Below are 13373 nucleotides of genomic sequence, written 5' to 3'. Positions count from 1 at the left end.
TTTCATTGCTTTCTTAAAACATAATGAAACGGCTTTTCACATTATACTGGAACATGCTATGAATTACCTCTGGAGCTCAACATGTCCGAGCATACAGTAACACTTGTGTAACAGAATGTTATGTAGCATACCACGCACACATGCATATTCCTAATTGAGATTTGGCTTAATACATTGACACCTACATTGCAAAAGGGTGTTGATAGACGATTTCTATATATCTGGGTTCACAAGTTACAAGTAAGCTTGATGAAATGAGCGCTGCGAAGACGCGGACGAAAGAACACATGTACGACAGACAAGCGCCTTGTCTGTCGTACATGTGTTCTTTCGTCCGCGTCTTCGCAGCGCTCATTTCATCAAGTATGCATAACCAACTCACCCACATCAAGCTTCTGCTACAAGTAAGCAAGCTTTGAAAGAAGACCCGGCACTGAAATGGCCACATGTTGGTGCAGGCGCCTCTTCACGTGGATGTAACGTGCCAAAGTCTGAGGGCATACGTGCCACCAAAATGGCTGAATGGATGTGGAAGTAATCCATAGGAGCGCAACTTGCAGAACAAAAAGAAAAAGCCTCAAATGTGTTTATTTATTACATGAAGGCACATTGTCGCCCAATATAGAAGTAATTTTTGCATACTGAATGGAATACAATTCGAATAGTGCCAGAATCGAAACAAATGTAGAATATGTTTTAAACTGTTTTTGAAGAATGCACAGCAATTGTCAAAATATGGGTAGAACAATGCACACATCTTGGTGTCCATTCCATTGGCAAGTTCCTGCAGTTACATCGCACATTATGCAGCATTGTTTACTAAAAGCGCTAACGGATCACTTGCACACAAACGACTCTTCAGGGAGTGCAAATGGTCTTTGTGTAGCTAGGAAAGTCTAGCTGCCTGAGAAGCGCATCCAGCTTCTTCTACACATGCTCTCATGTTTTATGCATATACTATGCCCATGGTTGTCGTTTACACGTCTTTATTCACATTTTTGCCCTTAAGGGCTGCGGTGAATTGGCTTGGGAAGTAGCGGGAGTGAGAAAGTAAGGGAAACAATGGGGGACGTAACATATTGAGGGCCGATTTTTTTCGCCAGATGCGACCACCCAGGGTTGATTTTTTTTAATTGCAGATTCAAATTCTTCTTTAGTTATTTAAAAAAATTACTGTATTTTTTTTAGGGTAACCCTAAACTGATAAAAAATATTTTGCGTTAGTATATAAGCACTCTTCATTCATGAATAACAACAATAAAAACAGAATTAAACCTATAAGAATTGAAAATTTTATGCATTGTTATAGTTCAGGGCTTTGCAAAGGCGCACATGAGAATATTTCGCAAGACTCAAATGTTCCTGCTCCTACACTAATATGTACGTCCATAGCGTTATCGAACTGCGTAGGTGCATGCACTCAAGAAAACTGTGCGATTCTGTGCCCGTCAAAAAAAAACATCTGTCAAACTTCCGCTAATCATCTTATCGCTAATCAGAGGCAATTAAATTTCGCAAGCCTAAAAGAAAGAAAGAAAGAGAAGAAAAAAGCACCGGAAACGCATGCACGGTAGCATCCTTCCTATGCGCACCTCTATGAGCACTAAACGAGCGAGAAACAAGCGGTCGCCCTGTGAACGATTAGTAACGAGATAGCCATCAGTTTTGCAAGCGCAGGCGGCCGAGATCGCTCGCGGAACAAAACCCAAGCCGCCACCTGCCTGCGCGAGCGTATGTAGTATGTAGTAGTATGTAGTAGTAGTAGTAGCATGTAGTAGTATGTAGTAGTATGTAGTATGCAGACACGCAGGAACAAACTAGCGCTAAAACAAACCTTGCAGCGAAAAGCAAGAGAGGGAGGCGCGCGAAAATATTCACTGTATTCCCACATAATGGCAGCACATGACAGAAAAGAAAAAAAAGTTAGGAAATTGGTGCGCTTTTTAAGTATACAGCCGGCAGCGTAAATATATGGCATCGACCATTTTGGAGATAGTTCGCGGAGCCGTATATTTATGTCTCTGACCCTCAAAGGGTTATTTATCTACATCATGCGGTATGATGCTTTCGGTGGTACGCTCGAGATGAAGAAGCATGGTCCCAGTGGCTGGAGCCTCAGGATCATCCAGGAATTCATACAGCGGTCGCCAGAGCTTGTTGGCAGTCGCAGCACTGCAGTGTCTCGGTAGAGCCCAGCTCTGTAGGGAGGTTGGTCGGCATTCCGTTGGGGGCGAAGCAAAGGCCCTTTCCTGGGGCCAGAATACAGTGGGCAGTCCCAGATAAAGTGTTTGAGGTCTGCCCTCGTGTTGCAAAGGCTGCAGCTACCCGCACGCGAACATTCCAGGCCACGAGGGTCTTCCGTTCTGCGAAAAAGCTGCACGAGAAAGGGAGTAAGAAGGGTGGCAGTCTGTACCTGCCGGAGCAGAACCTGCTGCCGAAGAGTAACAGCTTGGGAGGGAAGGGAAGGAATGTGCATGGGATTGGGCGTAGTGAAGAGATAGCTGCGCCGGTGGTGCTTGGCTTCGGCTATTGCTTCCATGGGATTGTACCACTGACTGTGTATTTCCGTGTGTTCAGGTGCGTTGTTCAGTGATTGTTCGGGCGGTTTTGACAGCGCGGATAGTAGCGTGGCGTGCGCTAGTCGATGAGTCCGTTCATTTCGTGGTATACGCGTGGGCTCCGGGATCCAGTGTAACGGCCAACGCCGCGGACGCCGACGACACCGGCTTTTCTGCGACACGAGCTCCTTAACGCTATCGCGGTAATATTCGAACACCAAGGCTCATTGTCGATCTTTGTGTGGGTGAGTCTTCGATCCAGATACACAGCTGTGCACACAGGTGTGTCGGTGTCTTCGGGGAAGCCGTAGCCCTTGCAGTATGGTAAGCGTGGCATAAAGCAGTTCACCTCCTGCAATGCCACGACGGCGGGTCTGAGACTGTTATGCGACAGGCCCCAACATAAAATATTGTCTGCTTTTTTTTCTTTTTGAGGGAGCGCCAGTTACACTGAATCACTGTTGGGACGGCTCCCCCCACATCCCGACCGTGACCGCAAACATTAACTTGAGTGATCAGCTGAGCCATGTTGTGTGTGAGCCATCTGCGTCGGAGCTATCTGTACAGACAGCAAAGGCGACATATTAACTCATGAGGCCGTGGTAAGACCTCCGAAGGAGAGGGTTCCATGGTATTGGGCGCTGCATGATGGTGCGAACGCATGTTCCGATAGCTCGTTCTATCATCGTTTGTACCCTTGACACGATGTTATGTTCCATTTGTGCCAGGTGTGCAGAGAAGATGGCCTCGTAATCAGGATGAATTTGTGGTTTTTGCCGCGTTTCTAGCAGCTTATTCTGGCTCTGCTCTGGTGCCCCGACAGTGAGTTTCATGGATTTGTACATGAACACATGCACCTTCATTTGCTGAAAGTGAGGTGAGGACAGACTGCGCTGTAATTTTGGCGTGACTCACATTCGCGGGTTCTAGCACTTCGCTGTTAGCCATCTTGACGAAATTAGCAAAGGCGTGTTTGCTGTGGTCGAAAAGCGGTTTATTTTCCGGCGGTATTGCAGGAGTTGATGGAGCACGGGGAGGCCCAGTGTAAGAGTTGTGTCTCAGGGTCACCGTCTTTAGAGGGCGCTCATGAACTTGCAGTTGTGATCCCATGGAGTTCTGGCTTTGCTTCTGAGGGCGTATTGACTTCACCCGCAGCTGTTTGTTGTCCTTTATGCGCCGAGGGCAGTCTTGAGCCGTTGCAAGGTGTTTACCCCCTTCAATTACGGCATTTCGGCCCCTGGTTGGGACAGACCTCGTCACTGCTATGCAGCTTTCCGCCACATATGGCCTAACGCGATCTGTTAAAATTCGGACAATGCTGTTTTCCGTGCCCTAATTTGTGGCACGCCTCACAAGTGTAGGCCTGTGACTTGAACGGATAGACTATTGTGAAACACTTGGGCCCGAATTTGTATGGAAGGCTAGTCCCTTTAAAGGTGACTACAGCGGTGCCTTTCTCCCCAATGGGGGCGAGCGCTGATAATGTCGCACTTCCGGCAGTGCAGGTTCATGGTAAGCTGCTCGGCAGTCATTCCTCCTGCGTTGCGGTTAATGCCCCACATTTGATCCTTTTAACGCGATAGCGTTAAGTAGCTCGTGTCGCAGAAAAGCAGGTGTCGTCGGCGTCGGTGTCCGCGGCGTTGGCCGTGAGCGATAAATCACGGCACGCACTTCATAAATAAAAAGCAACTTCCAAGATGTGTTGGGTGGGAATCGAACCAGGGTCTCCGGAGTGTGAGACGGAGACGCTACCACTCAGCCACGACGTTTTTTTTTCTCTATTGAACCACTCAGCCACGACTTCGATGCTTCCAAGCGGTACAAACGCGCCTCTAGTGAATGCGATGTTGCCTTTGAAACGAGCCGGGGAAAGTTATACTGCGGTGTATATCGGTAATTATTAACATGTAACTTACAGAAGTCGCAATTACACGAGTAGCGAAGTGCGTTTCCGCTGCATTTTTTCTGCGCTTTCCGCACACGCAGAGCCATCTTGCGGCAAACACAGAAGACCCCCTCCTATCCATGTACGGCGCTACCCCGACAGATGGCGCGCCACGCGCGCATTGGAGCTGCGAGGACCGGTGCGAGGCGGTTCGCGGCCCGGACTCTCTCTCCCTTGACAACGCTTCGCCTAGCTTGCTCCCTCTGCAGAATCAAGCGTCCTTCCTTTCTTTAGATCGCTATCTGTCTATCTCTCTGCCCGTGCCGATCACGACGTTTGGCTGGCGGGCATCTTTTCCCCCTCCGAGATACCGAGTTCTTCGGTTCGTTCCGCTTGCTCAGGCGCACGTTTCGTTGCTGCGCCGAATGCCGCGTTGCTCGCCCATATGGCTCGACGCTCACCGCGTCCGATGCGGGGCGCCTCGTAAGTGATGGCTGCCCTGTAGCCCATTGTCTTACACCCCTTGGCGGCTCGACGGGAACGCTGTCGCGTTCCACTCTTGAAGGCGAAGCTTAAGCGTCCTCCCATTTTTCTATGGTCTCGTATGCTTGAAATACAGTTGGCTTGCCATTTATTGGAAGCTGTATTAAAGACAGAAGGGCATTTCGTGTCGCGATCATCGGTGTCAACCGCTATTTGATTACTCCTGTCCAAATATCTGAGCTGAACGATCTGGTCAGCTTCTCTTTAATGCGTTGAGGGAGCGTTGTGCATGTGATAACAAAGTGCCTCATCAATAACAATGAAATTTTCATCCATGATTCTGCATGGCTCTTGAGGTTTTAGGATCACAGTGCGAGCGTATGAACGGCGTTGAGTGAGCGTTCGCTTCTTTCTTGGCTGGATCGGGGCGTTTATATGTAACGGTTTTCCATGCTCCTTGTTCGCTGTCATCTTCGCGAGTAGACACCGAGTTCGAGTCATACGCATTAAACTACGGCGTTGCGTTGCCGTTGTAGTGAGAGACGCCATGACGAAACGAGGCCTTGGGTTTAGCTGCTGCAGCTGCAGCTATCGCGGACAGTGTTCCGCGTGCGCGCTTCTGCTCATGCTTGGCGGTGGGTACAATGAGTAGGTTTGACACGAGTAAATCATCCTACTTGCCTTTGCTCCCTCTTGGCGTTGAGTGAGCGTTCGCTTCTTTCTTGGCTGGATCGGGGCGTTTATATGTAACGGTTTTCCATGCTCCTTGTTCGCTGTCATCTTCGCGAGTAGACACCGAGTTCGAGTCATACGCATTAAACTACGGCGTTGCGTTGCCGTTGTAGTGAGAGACGCCATGACGAAACGTGGCCTTGGGTTTAGCTGCTGCAGCTGCAGCTATCGCGGACAGTGTTCCGCGTGCGCGCTTCTGCTCATGCTTGGCGGTGGGTACAATGAGTAGGTTTGACACGAGTAAATCATCCTACTTGCCTTTGCTCCCTCTTGGTGGCTCAGGATCAGCAAGTGGAGCGAATGGATTCACGTCTGGACGCAGCGGCGTCTTTCTCGAAGCGGCAGTGTCCACCATGGCATAGGTCGAGGTGCTCGTTAGGGTTGGCGCATTCTCTGGCATGAGGGCGTGTTTCAAACTGCTGTAATTCCATGTCCTCGGGTAATGGAACATTCAAAGGTGCCTCTGGGTAATCCATGACCACGGTCGATGCCACTTTTGGGCCCTAAGGCCCAAAGTAACAGGAGGAAGACAGTGACTGTCCGAGATGAAAATGCACACGTCTGTTCAACTCGGCCACCCGGTGGCGAGTCTCCTATGCACATGGGGGGCCAATGGGTATTTATCATACTTTTGCTTCAGTTTGAGGTTTATTTCTGTACACATAGTGTTTTAGGTATTCGAAGGCTATTAGAATATAGTTGTATTGACAACGTGCCTACTTTAACGTATCAAATATTTCACGCCCTTAATGGAAACAGTAAACCCTTGTATTTATTATCTTAAAAGCATGTCCTGTACACAATTTTGTCAGTGAGGAAATTCCTGATGAGAGACTAGTACAACTGCAATTTAGAAAGCATCTTTTTCAACTTTCTAAACACAGGATTGGCCCAATTTCAATGCTTCTGCACACAAATGTATTACACAGTGCAAGCTTATCAGCTCAATTCAATATGTAAAGTTTATACAAATATTCCTACAAATGTGTCGCACTAGTGCTCATAGAAATGCTAGTACATTAGTTGAAATAAGATGTAAGAATAACTTAAGTATGCTGGACATGATATTCGACTCAAAGATTTCATTACTCATCTATGTGACTTATAACAGGCTCCTTTTGTGTTAATAATGAAGTTCCAACTGCCGTCATTCAACTTCTCTTGCAGCGCCAGATATAATAAAATGCTAGCATCTTTATATTGCATGCCGTCAATAACTTATTGAAATATCAAGAACAGACAACGAATACTTACCAAACAATGGCATTTATTTGATGCTCTGATGAAACAGACAGTGGAAAGCTAGCTTACTGAACAAGCAATTTCTCGAAAGAAGTACCCATTTGTAAAAAAAGGGAAAGGCGCGAATAGAATAAGATCAAAAGAATCCACGATGAACCATGTAGACCAGAACCAAGAGCCAACAAATACATGAATTCGTCTAAGAGAACAAGTTCATATGTACTAAAGAGAACACTGAAAAAAAAACAGAGCCGAAAGAAAACATCGTTTAGACATCTGTAGTGTAACAATTATTACAGTGAACGTACATAGTTTGTAGGGGCATGCAAACAGTAATTTTGAAGACACGAATGAACATCAATTACTTTTCAAATTATGAAAAGCCACAATATAACAAAGAAAATAGCTGATTTTGCCGACTTCTTTTAAATAAAGTTTAACTGTATTTTGACTTTTTTCTCAGCTACAACGGATTTATGTGGGTTAGTTCTCGTAAATCCTTTTGCTCTGTGTTCCATAACGTGTTGAGAAAAGATCTAGAGAAAATATCCTAACCCCACAAAAGTGTTTCAGAGACCCTTTAAGAGCAAGCTTCAGCTTGGGGGCTCTCACCTACATACATGGGAAAGGAGAGATCATTTTTCTTGAGAACTACTGCACGAAACCAGATGAGGCTTGTTGCATATAAAAGAAATAGAATCTAGTGACTGTTGGTAGTCAATTCTTGATTTAGGCCATCAATCTTTTAATAGCTATTGTTGAAAATCACGAATTTTCAAAAACGAAACTATGAAATTTACAACTCTGTTAACTCAGCAATGAAAAATACTGCAATTCTGTAAAATGCTCCAAATAGGACACCTAAAGCGGACAATATTTAGGTATGAAAGAAAGCGTTAAAATAAGCCACTAATAAATGAGTAGGACATCACCAAAGTTCCTGTAAACAGCGTAACAAGTTGACAAGATATACATTGATACATCAAATTTGTCCGCTTTGGAATATCTAGCGTATGCAGTTTACAGAGCTACGATATCTATTCCACGTGCAGAGTTAAAAATTTATAAAGTTCTGGCTCCAATGTTTTCAAAGATGAAAAATCTTTGTAAATTCCTGTTATAACATTCAGGCCTTCAAACTGAATTATGCTTCCAGCAGTCACCAGAATTTAGCTTTTTCTTTCAAATGTAAGAAATTTCAATAATCAACCCACTGGTTACGTAAGAAAAACATTTTTGCGTTTTACATGTATTTGAATAGGTGGCATCGAAGTTGGGCCCGAGTTAAGCTTGCTCTCAAGAGCATGTGGAGACTTCTCACAAAATGGCAGCTTGCCCTACCTGATGCAGTAGAACACTACGCAACATGCTACACGAATGTAGATTTTTAATTCAGACTCTAGCTCAACGAGATTGTTAAACTACCCTAGAGTATGGAAAAATGGAACAAATTGTTTTTCTAACAGTGCATTTGCCGAATTGTGCATTGCAGTATGTTTTGTGTGACAAATTTGTTTTCATACATGTATAATGTGCATTAGTAATTAGCGTTAATTCCTTCGGTTTCAATTGTACGTGAGTATACATTGTTTCACTTGAATTCATTTTACACATATATGTATGTATATATTATATATATGCATTATGTCTGACACTCGTGTTATTTGGACATGGGCAATTCTAGATTAATATGTAATACCTTACCCTATGCTCTGTCACTGCTTGTTAAAAAGGGCTGCGGACCTTGTCAAGCCACAAAAGCTTTTTGTTCGCGGTCCTCAACATTGTGGTGTTGAAAATAAAGTGAACTGAATCATTGCGTTGTGCTCTCCAAGTCTGTTCAAGTGATGAGGAACTGAAGCAGGCAATGCAACTATATGGCTGGTAACTTTTATGAATGCACTGGTGTATCTTCAGGGCATTCAACGAGAATCACTGAAGGCAGACTGGGCAATGAAGTGGCTTCTCGCCTCATGTGTGTATTAAGGTGGCCCTTTTGTGAGAATCTCCGAGAGCATGAAGGGCACTGATATGGCTTCTCGCCTGTGTGGGTGCGCAGGTGGGCTTTCAGGTGACCGTTGACTGAGAATCTCTGAGAGCATGAAGGGCACTGATATGGCTTCTCGCCTGTGTGGGTGCGCAGGTGGGCTTTCAGTTTGAACTTTTGTGAGAAGCTCCGAGTGCATGAAGGGCAGTCAAATGGCTTCTCGCCTGTGTGAGTCCGCAAATGGACATTCAGATAATACTTTTGTGAGAAGCTCTGAGAGCATGAAGGGCAATGAAATGGCTTCTCGCCTGTGTGGGTGCGCATGTGGCGTTTCAGCTGGGGCTTTCGTGAGAAGCTCCGAGTGCATGAAGGGCAGTCAAATGGCTTCTCGCCTGTGTGGGTGCGCAGGTGGGCTGTCAGGTGGGGCTTTCGTGAGAAGCTCTGAGAGCATGAAGGGCAGTCAAATGGCTTCTCGCCTGTGTGAGTCCGCAGGTGGATTTTCACGTCTTCTTTTCGTGAGAAGCCCCGAGAGCATGAAGGGCACTGATATGGCTTCTCGCCTGTGTGGGTGCGCAGGTGGGCTTTCAGGTGGCCCTTTTCTGAGAAGCTCCGAGAGCATGAAGGGCAGTCAAATGGCTTCTCGCCTGTGTGGGTGCGCAGGTGGGCTTTCAGGTGGCGCTTTTCTGAGAAGCTTCGAGAGCATGAAGGGCAGTCAAATGTCTTCACGCCTGTGTGGGTGCGCAGGTGGGCTTTCAGGTAACCCTTGATTGAGAAGCTCCGAGAGCATGAAGGGCACTGATATGGCTTCTCGCCTGTGTGGGTGCACAGGTGGACTTTCAGGCTACTCTTCCGTGAGAAGCTCCGAGAGCATGAAGGGCACTGATGTGGCTTCTCGCCTGTGTGGGTGCGCAGGTGGGCTTTCAGGTTGGCCTTTCTTGAGAAGCTCCGAGAGCATGAAGGGCAGTCAAATGGCTTCTCGCCTGTGTGAGTCCGCAAATGGAGATTCAGATAACATTTTTGTGAGAAGCTCCGAGAGCATGAAGGGCAATGAAATGGCTTCTCGCCAGTATGGATGCTGGCATGTGCTTCCAGAAGAAATAGTTCAGCAGCCACGTAGTCACATAGCTGACATTGGTGGAGGCATCCTTGCTTTGAGTTGTCAAATTTGGCACTTGACGCAGAAATTGAAGGCCCCAATGCTGCACAAATAAAAAAAGTAAATAAGAGTTTTTAGGAAATGCCAAAAACGAACACAGATGCTAACTTTATTGACAAGCTATCTTTTTCATTTGATTTGGGAGATCTTCAGGGTGACCTTAAGTATGATGAAACAAAGAACTAATGGTCATTTTTATTTACTCAATATTTCTGCATTTGAATGCTTCATGACCCTGTTTGGGAAGTCCACTTATAAAAGAGATTTTTCCAGAAAGCTAAAGAATTACAAAGTGACAGAATGTGGAGTGCTTGACTACTCTCTCCTATGACCCTTAGAGAACGCTTCAAAAATGCTTTGACCAAACCTGCTCTCATATTCTCAATAATCACTTGACGCCCAGTAACCACATTAGGCACTAAAAATTTGTTATGATTCGCTGGCACAACAAATTTGTTTTATACGAGACTTCATCAGCGAGTTCCTTCTTGACCACACATTGAACTTTGGCAATGTTATGGTAAGTCGAGATTGCAAGGAGCCGGCTAGGAAGTTCCGCAGTTTTCTTCACATAACCTGCCAACACCTACAACCCGCATCCTCTTTAAGAACAGCCCAGAAAGAAAAAAAAAGAATAATATGCGTCTATACCCCAAGGTAACAACTGCATACGCAACCCCTATATGTTTACAAAATATCATCCATTTGGGGATAAACCATTTCTCCATGTCATATCTTAGCCGATGACTGCTTTACTGTTTCCGGAGACGGGAGTTGGGCCGGTGAACACGGCCTATCGTGGCCCAAGTTCTACTTTTTCAGCACCATGTGCACTATTCACTAACTGCTAAATGCGAAATGGCGACCCACACAAAGGAGGAAAATGACCAACCGTGCAGGAGAGAAGCGAGATTCAACACACAAGGGTGGAAAAAGGGTGGGATTCCCCAGGAGATAGCGAAAGTATGAGTACTTGAGAACCTTACCCTGAAGTGTGGCTTTGGGGCAGCGCACGCTGTGTTGTGATGGTGTGAAACTACAAATCCAAATTCCAGTAATCCACACCCCGATCCTGACCTTACAGTAAATTTTTTACGATGTTTGGTGCAGCTTAGAGATGCAAAAATACGGCAACTTCTTTTGGAGTGCGCTCTGCTCCTTGTGCTCTGCCATCGCAAAATATTGGCAAATGATTGCTGGAACTGACAAGGAATGGTATGCTCCCTTTGCAAAGCGAAGTGGATTTTAACACACTAGCAGGTGAAGGTATTGTAATATTTGCGAATGGAGGCACCAAGCACCATCGGTGGCTCCGAAGGAATGACACACACACTAGTTTCATATCGTGCCCAACTTACCCCTCGGTTCCAGAGAGAGTGCTTATACTATATATATATATATATATATATATATATATATATATATATATATATATATATATTAACAGGTATGGTCGTCTCAGCAACATGGGCACGGCGTTTGGAAAAGGGCCACTAACACAAGGCAGCCAGATTGAAAAACTGACAGAGTTAGACACACACGAACGTCTCCATGCTAACCCAGAACTGGCGCCGAAGTGCTTCCGTACAACACACTTTGGAACGGTGCGGTGGGTTGCGCCACCAACCTCTTGCTAGTTTAATGCCCAATGTCCTACCTATTAATTCCAATAAACAAACTTCGTGAAACCCTATTGTGAACTTTGTTTTTGTACACTCTTGTTGTTTCTAGTTTACCTAACTTCTTCCAAGCTTCAAGTCGCCTTTTACTAATCTCCATTCCAGACAAGGTTATTTTCCCCCTGCTTTTGATGAACCCAAGGGCTTCAAGGACGCTAGTGATTCCTAAATCGACCGCTGCGCAGATATCTTCACATTCTAATATACCATTCTCCATTCCTCTCCTTGCTCCTCTCACCGGCAGCACCTCCTCTCCTTGCTCCAGCAAGGAAAGGAGGCGGTGGGTTGCACCACCAAGCTCTTGCTACTATACTGCTTAGTATCCTACCTAGGTTAAAAAAAAACATGATTTCGCACAACCAAATTTTCTGACCCCTATTGTGAAATGTGCTTTTGTACGTCTCCGTAATTTGTTGTTGTTTCCCAACTTTTCTTCCACCAATTTTCCTACCACCACTTACTAATCTCTATTGCGGAAATGTGTATTTTTCACTCGCTCTCGCTTAAGTAAAGTGCTTCAAGGCCAGTGGTGGCTACGTCAACCACTGGGAAGATGTCTTCACATTCTAATACAGTCGAACCCGACTATATCGAATCCTTTTACATCGAATTATTCTATATATCGAACAATTTCTGGACACGGTATAGTTACAACGAGTATATATAGCAAAAATTACGCTTGCATCGAACAAAAATAGCAGCGACTCCCGATATAACGAATTTCGGTTGGCAGAAAGTGCCCCCGGAAGTTGGCTTTCCCTCGTGGTGAAGGAAAATTTCGACATGGCTCCAACCAACCGGTCTCCTTAACGTGACCACGCTGCCTCGGACGAGTCATTGTCATCCCCCTGCTAAATATGATCCTGGGCCGCCCGCAGCGCTTGCTCAGACAGCCAACCAGAGGCTCTTGTGCTCTCGTTGTGCAAGACGCCGAAAGATGCCGAAAGTGCGAGTTGTCTTGCTGCTTTTCTGGTTCATTGTGTCCGTGCTATGTGGGCCTTCTCCCACAGTGCTGCTGTGATTAAGCGGCAGAATTCGCCCTTCGTCGTGAAGCTCGAAATCATAAATCAGGTCAAACGCGGTGAGAAGTCGGATATCCCCCCAGTGTACAAGATTCCGAGGAGCACTCTCATCACGATCATGAAGAATAAGGGGGAGATTAGGGTTAAGCGGCCAAACTCGCGACCCGATGCCTGTGGCGTGCACTGTGCACTAGTCCGGTGCTTCTACACGAATGCGGAAAGTTGCGGCCTCAGCTGCTCCAACTCTTTAGAGAATGTGGAAAAGTGCTAGCGTTGTAGGCAGCGATATCGCTCCAGCAGAAGAAATTATAGGACTATTTCATGCAAAACTAAGCTAGTTTCATTAATAAAGTAATCTTATAAATGGAATGTGCTTTTATGACATCCAATTATTTAGCAGGCTTATATCGAATTATGCTCTATATCGAACAGACAGGCATTTTTTGCAAATTCGTTATAGCCGGGTTCGACTGTAAAACACGCTCTATCGTTTCCCTACTGTACCGCAGCAAGCACATGCTTCTTTCTCTTATATCTCGCTTTATAGGTGCGTGTTCCAAGGCATTCTGATCTCGCTCGAAAATGTAATGAGCTTCCCTTTGAGTTATCATAAATTGTTTCTTTTCTGA

The 13373-nt window shown here is 45.7% G+C and overlaps 2 protein-coding genes across 3 annotated transcripts in view; both read right to left on the bottom strand.

Annotated features, from left to right (window-relative positions):
• Positions 1-13373, bottom strand: part of LOC135896027 (zinc finger protein 658B-like) — a 200821-nt gene that overhangs the window by 109542 nt on the left and 77906 nt on the right. The window lies entirely within an intron of this gene.
• LOC135896031 (zinc finger protein 658B-like) overlaps positions 6409-13373 on the bottom strand; it is a 181353-nt gene continuing 174388 nt past the window's right edge. The window contains exon 6 of the mRNA XM_070524622.1: positions 6409-10086. Within this exon, the coding sequence (XP_070380723.1) occupies positions 8792-10086 (1295 nt within the window). The 3' untranslated portion in view covers positions 6409-8791. The remainder of the gene's footprint in view (positions 10087-13373) is intronic.

The sequence above is a fragment of the Dermacentor albipictus genome, chromosome 8 (assembly GCF_038994185.2).
Source record: "Dermacentor albipictus isolate Rhodes 1998 colony chromosome 8, USDA_Dalb.pri_finalv2, whole genome shotgun sequence".
NCBI classification, from domain to species: Eukaryota; Metazoa; Arthropoda; class Arachnida; order Ixodida; family Ixodidae; genus Dermacentor; species Dermacentor albipictus.
This window is presented reverse-complemented; position numbering and strand designations above follow the sequence as displayed.